This window comes from Heterodontus francisci, chromosome 9 (assembly GCF_036365525.1).
Source record: "Heterodontus francisci isolate sHetFra1 chromosome 9, sHetFra1.hap1, whole genome shotgun sequence".
In the NCBI taxonomy this organism is placed as follows: Eukaryota; Metazoa; Chordata; class Chondrichthyes; order Heterodontiformes; family Heterodontidae; genus Heterodontus; species Heterodontus francisci.
Window position 1 is genome coordinate 7,789,764 of NC_090379.1, and position 17,507 is coordinate 7,807,270.

Sequence of the window (17,507 nt, forward strand, 5' to 3'; positions counted from 1 at the left end):
CCTGCCATTTTTTTCCTTTTCGGTATTTATTCAGTTCTCATTTGCAAGTACTTCCAACAACAGCAACTTGTATTTATATAGCGCCTTTAACTTAATAAAAGGTCCCAGATGCTTTACAGAACCATAAAGGAAAATCCCAAGGCGTTTTATAAGTATATTAAGGGCAAGAGGATAACCAGAGTAGGGCCCATTAGGGACCAATGTGGCAATCTGTGTGGAGCCGGAGGACATAGGTGAGGTTTTAAATGATTACTTTTCATCTGTGTTCACTATGGAGAAGGACAATGTAGGTGTAGAGATCCGGGAGGGGAATTGTGATATACTTGAACAAATTAGCATTGAAAGTGAGGAAGTATTAGCTGTTTTAGTGGACTTAAAAGTGGATAAATCCCCAGGCCCAGATGAGAAGTATCCCAGGCTGTTAGGTGAGGCAAAGGAGGGGAGAGCAGGGGCTCTGACACAAATTTTCAAATCTTCTCTGGCCAGGAGAGAGATGCCAGAGGATTGGAGGACAGCGAATGTGGTACAATTATTCAAGAAAGATAGCAGGGATAAACCAGGTAATTACAGGACAGTGAGTCTAACATCAGTGGTTGGGAAACTATTGGAAAAAATTCTGAGGGACAGGATTAATCTCCACTTGGAGAGGCAGGGGTTAATCAGGGATAGTCAGCATGGCTTTGTCAGGGGGAGATTGTGTCTGTTTAACTTGATTGAATTTTTCGAGGCGGTGACCAGATGTGTAGATAAGGGTAGAGAAGTTGATATAGTCTACATGCATTTCACTAAGGCTTTTGATAAGGTCCCGCATGGGAAATCGGTCAAGAAGGTAAGAGCCCATGGGATCCAGGGCAATTTGGCAAATTGGATCCAAAATTAGCTTAGTGGCAGGAGGCAGAGGGTAATGGTCGAGGGTTGTTTGTGTGAGTGGAGGCCTGTGACCAGTGGTGTACCACAGGGATTGGTGCTGGAACCCTTGCTGTTTGTAGTGAATATTAATGATTTAGACGTGAATATAGGAGGTATGATCAGTAAATTCGCAGATGACATGCAAATTGGTGGTGTTGTAAATAGTGAGGAGGAAAGCCTTAGATTACAGGACAATATAGATGGGCTGCTAAGATGGGAGGAGCAGTGGCAAATGGAATTTAATCCTGAGAAGTGTGAGGTGATACATTTTGGGAGGACTAACAAGGCAAGGGAATATGCAATGGATGATGGGACGCTTGGAAGTACAGAAGGTCAGAGGGACCTTGGTGTACTTGTCCATAGATCACTGAAGGCAGCAGCACAGGTATTAGGAAGGCATATGGGATACTTGCCTTTATTAGCTGAGGCATAGAATATAAGAGCAGGAAGGTTATGATGGAGCTATATAAAATGCTAGGTAAGCCACAGCTGGAGTACTGTGTACAGTTCTGGTCACCACAGGGAGGATGTGATTGCACTGGACAGGGTGCAGAGGAGATTCACCAGGAAGTTGCCTGGGCTGGAGCATTTCAGCTATGAAGAGAGACTGAAAAGGCTAGGGTTGTTTTCTTTGGAGCAGAAAAGGCTGACGTGGGGAAATGATTGAGGTATATAAAATTATGAGGGGCATTGATAGGTTAGATAGGGAGAAACTTTTTCCCTTAGTGGAGGGGCCAATAACCAGGGGGCATAGATATAAGGTAAGGGGCAGAAGGTTTTGAGAGGATTTGAGGAAAAACATTTTTCACCCAGAGGATGGTTGGAATCTGGAACACACTGCCTGAAGAGGTGGTAGAGGCAGAAACCCTCAACATTTAAGAACTATTTAGATGCGCACTTGAAACACCATAGCATGCAAGGCTACGGGCCAAGAGCTGGAAAATGGGATTAGAATAGTTAGGTGCTTGATGGACGGCACGGACACGATGGGCTGAAGGGCCTTTTTCTCTGCTGTATGACTCTATGACTCGATAATAAAGCAAAATTTGACACCAAGTCTCACAAGCTGACATTGACACCACTCTTTTAGGCAGCACATTCCAAATCGTAACAATTCGACTTGTACTCCATGTATTTGAAATTGTGAAGCGGGCCTACTGTATCAAAAGATAAAGTATTTAAAATCATCTTGAGCTCCGATAAAAAGAAAGGACTTGCACTACTTCAGCACATTTTGCAACCTCTGGATGTCCAAAAGCACTTCAGAGTCAATGAAGTTCCTCCCACATGCCAAAGACTTGCAGGTTGATAGGTAAATTGGCCATTAGCAATTGCCCGTAGTATAGGTAGGTGGTAGGGAAATATAGGGACAGGTGGGGATGTGGTAGGAATATGGAATTAGTGTAGGATTAGTATAAATGGGTGGTTGATGGTCGGCACAGACTCGGTGGGCCGAAGGGCCTGTTTCAGTGCTGTATCTCTAAACTAAACTAAGTGTAGGTAGGCACTAAAATAAAAGCAAAATACTGCGGATGCTGGAAATCTGAAATAAAACAAATGCTGGAAATACTCAGCAGGTCTGGCAGCATCTGTGGAGAGAGAAGCAGAGTTAACGTTTCAGGTCAGTGACCCTCCTTCAGAACTGGCAAATATTAGAAATGTAAAAGGTTATAAGCAAGTAAAGCAGGGGTGGGGCAAGAGATAACAAAGGAGAAAGTGTAAATAGGACAAGGTCACAGAATAGCTGACCAGAAGGTCGTGGAGTAAAGGCAAACAATATGTTAATGATGTGTTGAAAGACAAAGCATTAGTACAGATAGGATGTTAGCAGACTGAAAATTGAACAGCCGCAAGTACAAACCTGAAAAAAAAAAAATGGGTAAGCAAACTGAACAAACTAAGATGAAATAAAATAAACACAAAAATTATTAAAAGGAAAAAAAAAACTAAAAATAAAAGTAAAGTGGGGGCCTGTCATGCTCTGAAATTATTGAACTCAATGTTCAGTCCAGCAGGCTGTAGTGTGCCTAATCGGTAAATGAGATGCTGTTTCTCGAGCTTGCGTTGATGTTCACTGGAACACTGCAGCAATCCCAGGACAGAGATGTGAGCATGAGAGCAGGGGGGTAGTGTTGAAATGGCAAGCAACCGGAAGCTTGGGGTCCTGCTTGCAGACTGAGTGGAGGTGTTCCACAAAGTGGTCACCCAGTCTGCGTTTGGTCTCCCCAATGTAGAGGAGACCCCATTGTGAGCAGCGAATACAGTATACTACATTGAAAGAAGTACAAGTAAATCGCTGCTTCACCTGAAAGGAGTGTTTGGGGCCATGGATAGTGAGGAGCAAGTACCCTTGCTTACAATTACAGAGGCTGTTGCACACACCAATTTTATCCTTTCCTTTCCTCCGGTTCCTGTCCTGTTTTTACTTCGGCATGATTTTGCATGTCCTTTAATAGGTAGCATCAGAGCAGATGTGTCAGAGATGGAGAAACTGGGAGAATGGAATGGAATCCTTACAGGAGGTAGGGTGTGAAGAAGTGTAGTCGAGGTAGCTGTGGGAGTCGGGCTTATAATGGATATTAGTAGACAGCCTATCCCCAGAGATGGAGGCAGAGAAGTTGAGGAAGGGAAGGGAAGTGTCTGAGATGGACCATGTAAAGGTGAGAGAAGGGTGGAAATTAGAAGCAAAGTTGATAAAGTTTTCCAGTTCAGGGCAGGAGCAGGAAACAGCACCGATACAGTCATCAATGTACTGTAAAAAGAGTTGGGGGAGGGGGCCTGAGTAGGACTGGAACGAGGAATGTTCGACATATCCCACAAAAAAACAGGCATAACTAGGACCCATGCGGGTACCTATAGCAACACATTTTACTTGAAGGAAGTGAGTGGAGTTGAAGGAGAAGTGTTCAGTGTGAGAACTAGTTCAGCCAGGCGGTGGTGGATGGGGACTGGTTGGATCTCTGTTCAAGGAAGAAGCAGAGAGCCCTCAACCCATCCTGGTGGGAGATGAAGGTGTCGAGAGATTGGATGTCCATAGTGAAGGAGGCGGTTGGGGCCAGGAAACTGGAAATTGTTAGAAGATGTAGGGTGTCAAAGAGTCACGGATGTAGGTGGGAAGAGACTGGGTCTGCTGGGGCAGTCCTGTTTGTGGATTTTGGGAAGGAGGTGGAAGCGGGCTGTCCGGGTTTGTGGGACTGAGATTGGAAGCTGTAAAGGGAAGATCTCCAGAGGAGATGAGGTCAGTGACAGTCCTGTGGACAGTAGCTTGATGTTTGGTGGTGGGGGTCATGGTTCAGAGGGAGGTATGAGGAAGTGTCTGAGAGTTGGCGCTGAGCCTCTGCAAGGTAGAGGTCGTTACGCCATACAACAACAGCACCACCTTTGTCTGCAGGATTGATGTAGGTAGGCACTGTTGTATTGCCAGAAACAGATGCATTGGCTGCTTCTGGTGTCAAATGTCCATTGATGCCTCATTCCACGCTTCATACCTTTAGCAAAGAAGCGTCATCGCTCTTTCCGGGTTCATGACCGTAAATAAGGAGAGTGTAAAGGTTGGAAAAATTCAGTTAGGCTTGGGTTTTGTGCTGACTTTGGTGTTTAGCATTAGAAGCAACAGATGTTTTCCAGATTCTATAGGGGCAATAGGTTAATGATCGCAAAACCTGCAGTACAGCAAGAGCTGCCACCAAAGTTTGCTGGTTTGGAAGTGGAGGGCTTTCTGTGTTTTTATTTTTGGTCTAATCTCTTCAAATCTCATAATTTTAGAAGGGGGAATGATGGGCTTTACAAATCCTTTGGAACATTTTTCACTCCAAACCCCATTTGCGGTAGAAATCACCGAATGTAGCCTGGTCATACTATAGGTACATTCAGGTAGTTACATTGGAGCACCCCCACTGGTGAGAATGTGATTGCCACGTGACTTGTTTACACAGGCATATTCCATTGTGAAGACAGGAATTTATCTAAGTACGTTGGACATATGAAGGATTTTATCTTATCGATTTATATGCTAACATAGCAATGTTTATTACTATTAAAACCTGTATGTTTTGAAAATTAAATTAAATTGGAAGGAATTTAAAGGAAAACCAGTGAATAATACACTCCAACTTTACCTGAATATTGATGTTAGTACAGTGAAACGACGTAGGATGGGAGGATGCTGATGTGGATTACAGACACTGGTGTAGAGGTGTTGGGCCAAATAGCAAATCGGAAAGAGGGATTCCCCTCCTGTCGCACTCCTTTAGGTGATGGCTTTATATTGAGCTCCACTTCCACGCGCACAGCTGTCAGATACCTCATCTCAATGACCAAACTACTGGTTCATTTTGAATCAGCTACTGCTGTTAGAAAGGAACAAGATTAGTACCTGGTTAAAATGATATTAGATCTATTTGATTCATATATTTATCTTGCAGCACAGAAGGCCATTCAGCCCATCATGCTTGTGCTGGCTCTTTGAAAGACCGATCTGATTGGTCCCACTCCTCCCTTTATTTTCCCCTACAACCCTGCAAATTTCTCCCAATCAAGTATTTACCTAATTCCCTTTTGAAAGTTACCAATGAATCTGCTGCATTTATGCTGCTTGTCCCCTGTTTCGTTCTTTGCCATTTAATTTTGGAAGTAAGGCTTCCACTGCTATGTCCAGACTGGCCAAGAGAGTGTGGGAAAATGGCGCACTGACACGGAACACAAAAGTCCGAGTGTATCAGGCCTGTGTCCTCAGTACCTTGCTCTACGGCAGCGAGGCCTGGACAACGTATGCCAGCCTAGAGCGACGTCTCAATTCATTCCATCTTCGCTGCCTTCGGAGAATACTTGGCATCAGGTGGCAGGACTATATCTCCAACACAGAAGTCCTTGAAGCGGCCAACACCCCCAGCTTATACACACTACTGAGTCAGCGGCGCTTGAGATGGCTTGGCCATGTGAGCCACATGGAAGATGGCAGGATCCCCAAAGACACATTGTACAGCGAGCTCGCCACTGGTATCAGACCCACCGGCCGTCCATGTCTCCGTTATAAAGACGTCTGCAAACGCGACATGAAATCGTCTGACATTGATCACAAGTCGTGGGAGTCAGTTGCCAGCATTCGCCAGAGCTGGCGGGCAGCCATAAAGACAGGGCTAAATTGTGGCGAGTCGAAGAGACTTAGTAGTTGGCAGGAAAAAAGACAGAGGCGCAAGGGGAGAGCCAACTGTGCCCCAACAAACAAATTTCTCTGCAGCACCTGTGGAAGAGCCTGCCACTCCAGAATTGGCCTTTATAGCCACTCCAGGCGCTGCTTCACAAACCACTGACCACCTCCAGGCGCGTATCCATTGTCTCTCGAGATAAGGAGGCCCAAAAAGAAAGATATAAAGATCTTTTGGGGTGAAGGAAAACAGGGCCATGATTGAGTCAATTGCACAAGAAAGCTGTGTAGGAGGAATAGCCTTGTTTCAAGCTTTACTATGTTCTGTGTGAGATCCCAATACGGTGAATATTGCAGGCTGTCCAACTGTGACATCACCACTGAGTCCAATCCAGTTGACATTCAATATTCTCACATACCGACTTTCCATTGAATAGTAATTGGGTGCAGGAACAATTTTGGCTTCTTTTCTTTCCCCATTTCTTAGTATTTGGTTGATTTCTAGTAAATTTACTGCCCTACTTGATTTCATCTAACTCTGCACAGGCCAAGCATTGAATCAGGACCTGCTAGGTCTCTACGAAAGAAAGGAAACTTGAATTTCTGTAGCACCTTTCACAACCTCTGAACCTCCCAAAGCATTTTACAGCCATTCAGATACTTTTGAAGTGTAGTCAGTGTTGTAATTTAGGAAACGTGGCAGCCAAATTAGTCACAGCATGATCCCACAACCTGAGGAGTGGTTCGAATGAGGAACTTGCTACCCACGGAATGGTTGAGCTGAATTGTGAAGGGGAAACTAGAGAAACAATACTGATAGGGTTACATGAGCTAGGATGGGAGGAGGCTTGAGTGCAGAATAAACATTGCACGGGCCAGTTGTGCCAAATGGCCTGTTTGCGTGTGGTAAATTCTATGAGATGAATGGCCAGATAATTTTTGTGTCCAGGGCAATTGAAATATTGATATTGGATCTTTTACAGCCACCTGAGGGGGCTCGATTTAAAATCACATCTGAAAGTTGGAACCTCCAACAGTGCAGTAGTCCCTCTGTACCGCACTGGAATGTCAACCTAGGTTTTGTGATCAAGTCTCGTGTGAGGCTTGAACCCATAACCTACTGACCTAAGAGGTGAGAGTGCTACCCTTAAGCCGTGAATGGATATTGGACATGACCGCGTTGACCCAACACTACATGGCAAACAGTAAAAGTTCACCCTTTTGTCAACACTTGAATGTAAGTGGCCTCACCAGTGTGGGAAGTGGGAGGCTGAGGGAAGGAATGCGGAAACTCATTGTGTTTTCAATGTCTGCCCTGTTAAGGGCACAGAACAGCTGGAATGTGCGGTTCTCTTAAATCTGTCTCTGTTGCTCTCTCGTGCTGGACGGGTGTGGTGAACCTGGCTGTCTTGAGAAAATAGCGAGCCCCGATATTTGTTTTGTTTCAGAATTCCTTAATATTTCCGTTCTAGCTGGAAAAAAAACCTCTCAGCAGAACTTCCTGGAAAGTTTGTAGGGAAACTCAAAAACAATGTGTGGTTATCAAACTGTGCAGTCCCCAGCTACTGCCTTAATCTTTGAAAGGTTAACACTCTCAGTCCTAGATGTTGAAGACTGAGGTGTTGATAAGAGAGTTTGATTTTTTTCACTCCTGGTATTTACTTAAAGTCTCTTGTTTCCTCCTCGAGTCATGATTCTTGATGTGTCAAGCACCTTCTGGCCCTTCACTTGAACCTGGGCAAGAATGTTGCTTTTCAACCATGTCCCAACCTGATCCTATCCTCACTCGATATATGTATGTGCTTGCAAACAAGTGGGATTCACCTGATCAAGACTGTCAATCCTAGTTCTTGAGGGGAGACTAGTAAAGATTTCCTCCTTTTTCCTCCCCCCCCCCCCCCCCCCCCACCCCCTTCTCTCCCTGAGGCTGATGGTACCTCCCCCACACGGGCTGGGAATAACTAATTCGGCACTGGATAGATATGGACCCTCCTCCCTGCTCTGCGTTGCTCAACTAATGGCTGCCTTTGCCCACCAAACCACGAAAGGAGCCTCTTCTAGCTGTTTAAATGTACAGGAAGATCTAACATTTGGACTTTGCATGTAGACAAGTAAAGGTTACTTTGTGGTTGACTCTTAACTGTCCTCTGAAATATTAAAAAAACATAGAAAATAGGAGCAGGAGTAGGCCATTCAAAAATGATCATGGCTGATCGTCTAATTCAGTACCCTGTTCCTGCTTTTTCCCCATATCCCTTGATCCCTTTGGCATTAAGAAATATATCTATCTCTTTGAATATTTTTTTAATGATTTGGCTCCCACTGCCTTCTGCGGTAGAGAATTCCACAGGTTCACCACTCTGAGTGAAGAAATTTCTCCATCTCAGTTCTAAATGGCATACCTCGTATCCTGAGACTGTGACCCCTGGTTCTGGACTCCCCAGCATTCGGGAACATCCTCCCTGCGTCTAGCCTGTTTCGTCCTGTTAGAATTTTATAGGTTTCTATGAGATCCCCCCCTCACTCTTCTAAACTCTAGTGAGTATAGGCCTAGTCAACCCAATCTCTCCTCATACGGTGATCCTGCCATCCCAGGAATCAGCCTAGTAAATCATCTTTGCACTTCCTCCATGGCAAGAACATCCTTCCTCAGATAAGGAGACCAAAACTCCAGATGTGGTCTCACCAAGGCCCTGTATGACTGCAGTAAGACATCCATGCTCCTGTGCTCAAATCCTCTTGTAGTTGAGGCCAACATACTCCTTCCTAAATGCTTGCTGCACCTGAATGCTCACTTTCAGCGACTGGTGCACAAGGGCACCCAGGTCTCGTTGCACCTCCCCCTTTCCCAATCTATCGCCATTCAGATAATCTGCCTTTCTGTTTTTACAACCAAAGTGGATAACCTCACATTTATCCACATTATACTGCGTCTGCCATGCATTTTCCGACTCACCCAACTTGTCCAAATCACATTGGAGCCTCTTTGCATCCTTCTGAATCATCCTAGCAAGCCACTCATGTCAAGGGCAATTAGGGATGAACAACAAATGCTGGCCTTGCAGTGCCACCCACATCCCATGAAAGAATAAAAAATTCCTCTATAGTATGTAGTCAGAGTCATGCTGCTGCCACCGATCATGCCTGATTTTGAGTTAGAACTGTAGAATTAGGTTGATTCGCAGAGGCTTTATTTTCCCTTTTTTTGGGAGCAGATCTTTCTTTTCATCAACGACAAACAGGCTGTCATTGGTCTTTTCACACACAAGACCACTGACCGTCCGCTCCTGCAGCAGCACATCCTCCAGAAACGCCTCCACCTCAGTTACGTCGCTGTGTTTGCTCCAGTTCTTCTTCTTGAGCCACGTGCAGTTCAGGGGGATGCTGCTTGAAGCAAGAGGAGAGACTTTAACTTATTATGCCTGATAAATTATGAAAGGATTTGATAAGGTAGTCAGATGTTTCCATTTGCGGGGCTGACCAGAACTAGGAGCCTTATACTAGAAGATGTTCACTAATAAATCCAGTAGGGAATTCAGGAGAGACGCCTTTGACCAGAGAGTGGTTAGAATGCAGAACTCGTGAGCACAAGGAGTAATTGAGGTGAATAATACAGATGCATTTGAGGGGAAGCTTAGAGATGCACTTGAGTTCCACACTGGAGATGTGGGAACATTTTGAAGAATGATATGTTGATAGATGTGGAAGGGTGCAACATAATTACTGGCATGGGCCAAATGGCCTGTTTCTGTTTCTAAGTTCCCTACCACCTCAGGATATCCCAAAGTGCTTCACAGCCAATTAAGTACTTATCTCTAATCACTGTTGAAATGTAACCGTTGGTTTCGCACAGCAAGCTCCCACAAACAGCATTGAAACAATGACCATTTTTGTTTGTTTGAGGGATAATTATTGGCTGGGAGAGCTTTCCAGCTGTTCTTTGAATAGTGCCATGGGTTCTTCCACCTGAGAGGGCAGATAGAGCCTCAGTTTTACGTCTCATCTGAAAGATGGTACCTCAGACATTGCAGCACTCTCAGTACTGCACTGGAGTATCAGCCTGGAGTGGGACTTGAATGCAGAACCTTTTGTCTTGGGCAAAAGAACTACCACTGAGCTAAATTTGAGCCAGGCCATTCAGGAGCGAAATCAAGAAGCACTTTTTCACTGGAAGGAAAGTAGAAATTCAAAACACTGCTAAAAGGTAGAAAGTCCATGGCTGAGATTGATTAAACTTTTGTCATGTAAGATATGGAGCAAAGATAAATGGAATTGAGGTATAGGTCAGCCATGATCTAATTGAATGACAGAGGTTCAAAGGGCTGAATGGCTGCGTACCACTATCGGAAATCAACACCCTCTGTAGAGGTAGAACATCATAAAATGTTCTGATCCTATTCCTCTATCTAATATGTAGATCACTGGAGATGTGGGAACATTTTGAAGAGATGAATGAAGAGGACCACGGTGTTTCAGACAACATTAAGTGCAGTTGGCTTGAGTGTGTCATTATTCCTCTTTTCCAGGTGTTTTTTGAACATATTGGTACCAGTATGCTCAGTGGGCCCAGTGATGACTGAATTGTCAACTATGTGTAAAACGCTATGATATACAGTTAATTCTTTCTTCCCCTTGTTTAGGTGAAGGGCAACTCATTGAGCGAGCTGCTCACACAGGGATGATCAACCCAGGGAGCCAATGGATGACCCTGCCGCATAACGGGCCTGTGGCCCACTTCGATTACAAGATCCGTGTGAAGTGTGAGGAAAATTACTATGGCACTGGCTGCAACAAACTCTGCCGCCCGCGTGATGACGTCTTTGGCCACTATGTTTGTGACCAGAATGGGAACAAACTCTGTATGGAGGGCTGGATGGCAAATGACTGCACCAAAGGTAAGGAGTTCCCTGATTAGTTAGTGTGGTTCAAAACAAATGGGAGCAGCAAGTCACATGCTCGAGCCTCTACTCCCATTCGTGGAAACCATCTGTATACAAAATAAAGCCTTGGAGAAATGCAGAGGAGATTTACCAGGCTGGTACTAGGGGTGAGGGACTTCAATTACATAGGGAGATGGGAGAAGAGAAGGTTAGGGGAGGTTCAATAGAGGTATTCAAAATGAGGGTTTTTGTTCAGAGTAAAATAAGGGGAAACTGTTCCCACTGGAAGGGGGGTTGGCCACCAGAAGACACCGATTTAAGGTAATTGGCAAAAGAATCAGGGGAGATGTGAATATTTTTACAAGTACTTGCATTTATCTAGTGCCTTTAATGTAATAAAATGTCCCACAATGCTTTACAGGAGGATTATCAAATACAATTTGACACCGAGCTACATGAGATATTGGGGCTGGTGACCAAAAGCTTGGTCAAAAAGATAGGTTTTAAAGAGCATCTTAAAGGAGGAAAGAGAAGTGGGGAGGTTTGGGGGGGTGGGGGGTGCAAATTAGGATTCAGGGCTGACGCAGCTGAGGGCATGGCTGCCAGTGCTAGAGCAATTTAAAATCAGCGATGTATAGAATTGGAGGAGTGCAGAGATTTGAGTGTGTTGTGGGGCTGGATGAACCAGGGAAGACTGGGGGTGTAGCTCCTTCAAAAAGTGGCACTGGTATAATGGGCCGAATGGCTTCTGTGCTGTAAGTCTATAACTTGATTATACAGTAGACTGCATTAAAATGAGGATCATATACCTTCAGAGCAAAATGCTGCATTGGGTAAGAATCAATATGGACACTTGCCATCAACACTATTAAAACTACCACCAGTATTGAGCAGAATGAGCAGTTATAATTCGAATTCTGATTTCTGGTCAGTGAGTCAGAGCCAGTCATTATGGCACAGAAGGAGGCCATTTGGCCCATTGAGTCCATGCCAGCTCTTTCGAGCAATCCAGTCAGTCCCACTCCCCTGCTCGATTGCTGTAGCCCTGCAAATTTATTTCCTTCAAGTGCCCATCAAATTTTCTTTTGAAGTCATTGTCTCCGCTTCCACCACCCTCATGGGTAGTGAGTTCCAGGTCTTTACCACTTGCTGTGTAAAAAGAAATGTTCTTCCTCATATTCCCCTTGCATCTCTTGCTCAAAACCTTCAATTTGTGTCCCCGAGTCCTTGTACAATCAGTTAATGGGAACAGTTTTATCTTGTCTAACTTCTCTAAGCCTATCATAATCTTGTCCACCTCTATCAAATCTTCCTTCACTTTCCTTTGTTTCAGGGTGAACAGCCCCAGTTTTTCCAACCTAACATTGTATCTAAAATCCCCTATCCCTGGAAGCATTTTAGTAAATCTCCTTTGCACCCTCTCAAGGATGATCACATCCTTCCTGAAGTGTGATGATCAGAACGGGATGCAGTACTCCAGATGGGGCCTAACTAGAGCTTTATAAAAGTTCAGCATAACATCCCTGCTTCTGTACTCAGTGCCACTATTTATGAAGCCCAAGATCCCATATGATTTACTAACCACACTCTCAATATGTCCTGCCACCTTCAAAGATCAATGCACATGCTCCCACTGTGGCTGCATACTCTTTAGAACTGCACTAATACGTCTTTATTGCCTCACCCTGTCCCTTCTGCCAAAATGCATCACCTCACGCTTGTCTTTATTAAATTCCATCTGCCCATTCTGCTAGCTTATCTATGTCCTGTTGCAGGTGGTTCATTTCATATCCTCATTGTTTGCTACTCCTCCAAGTTTGGTGTCATTGGCAAATTGAGATTTTACTCTGTATTCCAACATCCAAGTAATTTATATATCAAAAAAGCAGTGATGCCAGACGTCCTTGGGGGACACCACTGTCTACCATCCTCCATGTTTGAAAAACAACCATTTACTACAACTTGCTGTTTTCTGTCCTTAAACCAACTTTTTTTAAAATCCAAACTGTCATTGACCCTCCTCTTTCATGAGCCTCAACTTTGTTAACCAGCCTTTGATGTGGTCACTTCATCAAAAGCTTTTTAAAATCCATGTAAACAACATCCACTGCATTCCCTCTTGTCACCCTTCTCTGTTACTTCATCAAAAAATTCAATTGGATTAGTCAAGCACAATCTGCCTTTTACAAATCCATCCTGGCTCTCGTTAATTAATTCAAACTTCTCCAAGTGCCTGTTTTCCACGCCACCTCCTCTTTCTCCCCCCCCCCCCCCCCCAGTTATTTCTAAAACCTTAACACTGATGCTAAATCAGTCCCATTTCCCCATTCTATCCCTGTAGCCCTGCAAGTTTATTTTTTTCAAGTGCCCATCCAATTTCCTTTTGAAATCATTCAGTGTCTCCGCTTTCGCCACCCTCATAGGCAGTGAGTTCCTGGTCATTACGACTGTGTTTTAAAAACAACAAGTTCGTCCTCAAATCTCCCTGGCATCTCTTGCCCAAAGCTTTAAATCTGTGTCCTCTAGTCCTTGTGCCATCAGCTAATTTTAAAAAATTCTTTCATGGGATGTGGCATCGCTGGCAAGGCCAGCATTTTTTGCTCATTCCTTATTACCCTTGACAACTGTGTAGCTTACCAGGCCATTTCAGAGTGCAATTAAGAGTCAACCACATTGCTGTGGGTCAGACCCAGGTAAGGATAGTACATTTCCTTTCCTAAAGGACATTAGTGAACCAGATGGATTTTTACTACACTCTATGGTTTCATGGCACCATTACTGAGACTAGCTTTCAATTCCAGATTTTTATGAATGAATTGAATTTAAATTTCACTAGTTGCCGTGGTGGAATTTGAACCAGAGTCCCCATGCATTAACCTGGGCCTCTGGATTACTAGATCAGTGACATTACCACTACATCGCTGTCTCCCTCAATAGGAACAGCTTTTCTTTGTCTACCTTATCTAAATCCGTCATAAGTTTGTACATGAGAACAGAAAGCGCTGGAAATACTCAGTGTAGAGAGACAGTTAACGTTTCAGGTTTGTGACCCTTCAAAAAAAACAAAGGTTTTGCTATGGGTACCCGTATGAGTCCTAGTTATGCCAAGCAGAATACACTCTCCACATGTTATGCTTCAAATTATTCATACTTGATCCTTCACTGATGGGTGAACACATGAATGGTGAGGACAAAACGAGGGCTCGACTGTTGTTGACTAGCCTGTGAGCCCGCCTGACGAGTGACCACTTGCGTTGGTTAGTGGGCAGTCTGTATGATATCCTATGGAAGCAGGCATCGGCCTCTGGGATGTGAGGGAATGAGATCAAATTGGTTTGAAGGCACAAAGGAATGACCACTTCAGCATTTTCTCTCTTTATTTTTTCAGCTATTTGTAAGCAGGGTTGCCATTTGATCCATGGAGGCTGTAAAGTACCTGGGGAATGCACGTAAGTGAGAGCCACTCTCTGGTAAAAATTGTTTTAAACCTTTTTATTTATAACTGCTTGTTATAACTGTTGATTTGGATGCTTCATGGTTATATTTTTGTAGTAGTCAGTTGGTCCAACAGAGATCACTGGAGAGTGTTTGCATGCATTAAAAAATCAACTCCTGAAATGTTCCATGTTTGATTTTTTTCTGGGAGAAGTTTTACTTTAGAGTGTGAAGCAATTGAGGTATTTGTGGCTGTTAAGTTGATCTCAGCAGAATGGCTGCTTACTGGGTGTTTGAGGTGAGTCCAGTTTTCATTCTTCATCTCGTCTTTGGCCTCCTTGTCTCGAGACACAATGGGTAAGCGCCTAGAGGTAGTCAGTGGTTTGTGAAGCAGCACCTGGAGTGGCTATAAAGACCAATTCCAGAGTGACAGACTCTTCCACAGGTGCTGCAGATAAAATTGGTTGTTGGGGCTGTTACACAGTTGTCTCTCTCCTTGCACTGCTGTCTCTTCCTGCCAACTGCTAAGTCTGTTCGACTCGCCTCTCTTTAGCCCCACCTTTATAGCTGTCCGCCAGCTCTGGCGATCACTGGCAACTGACTCCCACGACTTGTGGTCAATGTCGCAGGACTTCATGTCGTGTTTGCAAATGTCTTTAAAGCGGAGACATGGATGGTTGGTGGGTCTGATACCAGTGATGAGCTCGCTGTACAATGTGTCCTTGGGGATCCTGCCATCTTCCATGCGGCTCACATGGCCAAGCCATCTCAAGCGCCACTGGCTCAGTAGGGTGTATCTGCTGAGGATGTTGGCTGCCTCGAGGACTTCTGTGTTGGAGATACAGTCCTGCCACCTGATGCCAAGGATTCTCCGGAGGCAGCAAAGATGGAAGCGTTGAGACGTTGCTCTTGGCTGATGTATGTTGTCCAGGCCTCACTGCCGTAGAGCAAGGTACTGAGGACACAGGCTTGATACACTTGGACTTTTGTGTTCCGTCTCAGTGCACCATTTTCCCACACTCTCTTGTCCAGTCTGGGCATAGCAGCAGACGCCTTTCCCATGTGCTTGTTGATTTCTGCATCGAGAGACAGGTTACTGGTGATAGTTGAGCCTAGGTAGGTGAACTCTTGAACCACTTCCAGAGTGTGGTTGCCGATATTGGATGGAGCATTTCTGACGTCCTGTCCCATGGTCGTTTTCTTGAGGCTGATGGTTAGCCCAAATTCATCGCAGGCAGCCGCAATCCTGTCGGAGTCTCTGCAGACTCTCTTCTGTGTGGGATGTTAATGCAGCATCGTCAGCAAAGAGGAGTTCCCTGTTGAGGACTTTTGTACTTTGGGTTTCGCTGTTAGACAGACAAGGTTGAACAACCTACCATCTGATCTTGTGTGGAGGAAAATTCCTTCTTCAGAAGACTTGAACGCATGTGAGAGCAGCAGGGAGAAGATGATCCCAAACAGTGTAGGTGCGAGAACATAGCCCTGTTTCACGCTACTCAGGATAGGAAAGGGGTCTGATGAGGCGCCGCTATGCTGAATTGTGCCTTTCATATCGTCATGGAATGAGGTGATGATACTTAGTAGCTTTGGTGGACATCCGATCTTTGCTAGTAGTCTGAAGAGACCACGTCTGCTGATGAGGTCAAAGGCTTTGGTGAGATCTATGAAGGCAACACAGAAGGGGCATCCATTGTTCACGGCATTTCTCCTGTAGCTGGCAAAGGGAGAACAGCATGTCAATGGTGGATCTCTCTGCTCGAAAGCCACACTGTGCCTCAGGGTAGACACGCTCAGCCAGCTTCTGGAGTCTGTTTAAAATGACTCAAGCGAAGGCTTTCCCTGCTATGCTGAGCAGGGAGATTCCACGGTAGTTGTTGCAGTCACCGCAGTCACCCTTGTTCTTATAGATGGTGATGATATTGGCATTGCTCATGTCCTATGGTACTGCCCCCTCATCCCAGCACAGGTAAAGCAGTTCATGGAGTGCTGACAGCATAGCAGGCTTGGCACTCTTCATTATTTCAGGGGTAATGCCGTCCTTTCCAGGGGCTTTTCCACTGGCTAGAGAATCGATGGCATTACTGAGTTCCGATTTTGTTGGCTGTTCGTCCAGCTCATCCATGACTGGCAGAGACTGGGCTGCATTGAGGACGGTATCAGTGACATTTTCCCTGGAGTACAGTTCTGGATAGTGCTGCTCCCAGCGGTCCATTTGCTTGTGTTGGTCAGTGATCGTTTCCCCTGATTTAGACTTGATGGGGGGCCCAGAAACACACAATGCCATCGTACATTCCTCTGATGATTCTGGTGTCAGAGACCAGCTGAATATGGCTGCATAGGTGTTGCCAGTAGTCATTTGCACAGCGCCTGGCTGTTCTTTGTGTGGTGCTTCTGGTGGCTTCAAGTGCGAAGGATATTAACTCACTGGAGGCTTTCTTGTAGTTCAGCAGTGCTGTGCGCTTAGCGGCCATGACTGGTTCCGTCTCTTCAGAGTGAGATTGAAACCAGTCTGCATTCTGCTACTCACGTTTGCCATAAGTGGTCATTGCTGAGTTGCAGATGGCTTCTCTGATGTGGGCCCACTTGGTCTCTGCATCCCCTGTGGGAGTGTTTTGAAGGGCTTTTTCAAGTGAACTAAAACTTTTGTGACAACTGTGGCTAAGAAATTCTGTTGGTGTTGATGCGCGGGCGGCCCTTCTGCTTGGAGTGATATAGCTTCTTTGGTTTGAGTCTAACTTTGCACACCAGGGAGTGATCGGTTTCGCAGTCCACACTGGAAGCTGCATGTGATTTGAACACTGTTTATAGAGGCTCGCCTTGTGACTAGGTCCAGCTGATGCCAACGACGTGATCTTGGGTGTCTCCATGAAACCTGATGACGGGGTTTAGTTTGAAAGAACGAATTGGTGATGCAGAAGTTGTGATAGGTACGCAACTCCAGCAGTCTTTCCATTCTCCTTTTGAGTTTCAGGTTTGAGTCCAGTTTTCGTTCATAATATTAAACAAATGTGGGAGTGAACACCTGTGGCATTGCTCACTAAGGGGAGGCAGTGGCATAGTGGTGTCAGTAGACTAGTAACCGAGGCCCATGCTAATGCTCTGGGACCTGGGTTCGAATCCTGGCATGGCAGTTGGTG

General features: G+C 45.1%; 1 protein-coding gene across 3 annotated transcripts in view; it reads left to right on the forward strand.

The window, feature by feature from the left end:
• jag2b (jagged canonical Notch ligand 2b) overlaps positions 1-17,507 on the forward strand; it is a 244,731-nt gene that overhangs the window by 100,965 nt on the left and 126,259 nt on the right. For all 3 annotated transcript variants that reach the window (XM_068038507.1, XM_068038508.1, XM_068038509.1), the window contains 2 exons: positions 10,696-10,950; positions 14,324-14,384. In XM_068038507.1, the coding sequence (XP_067894608.1) occupies positions 10,696-10,950; positions 14,324-14,384 (316 nt within the window). The remainder of the gene's footprint in view (positions 1-10,695; positions 10,951-14,323; positions 14,385-17,507) is intronic.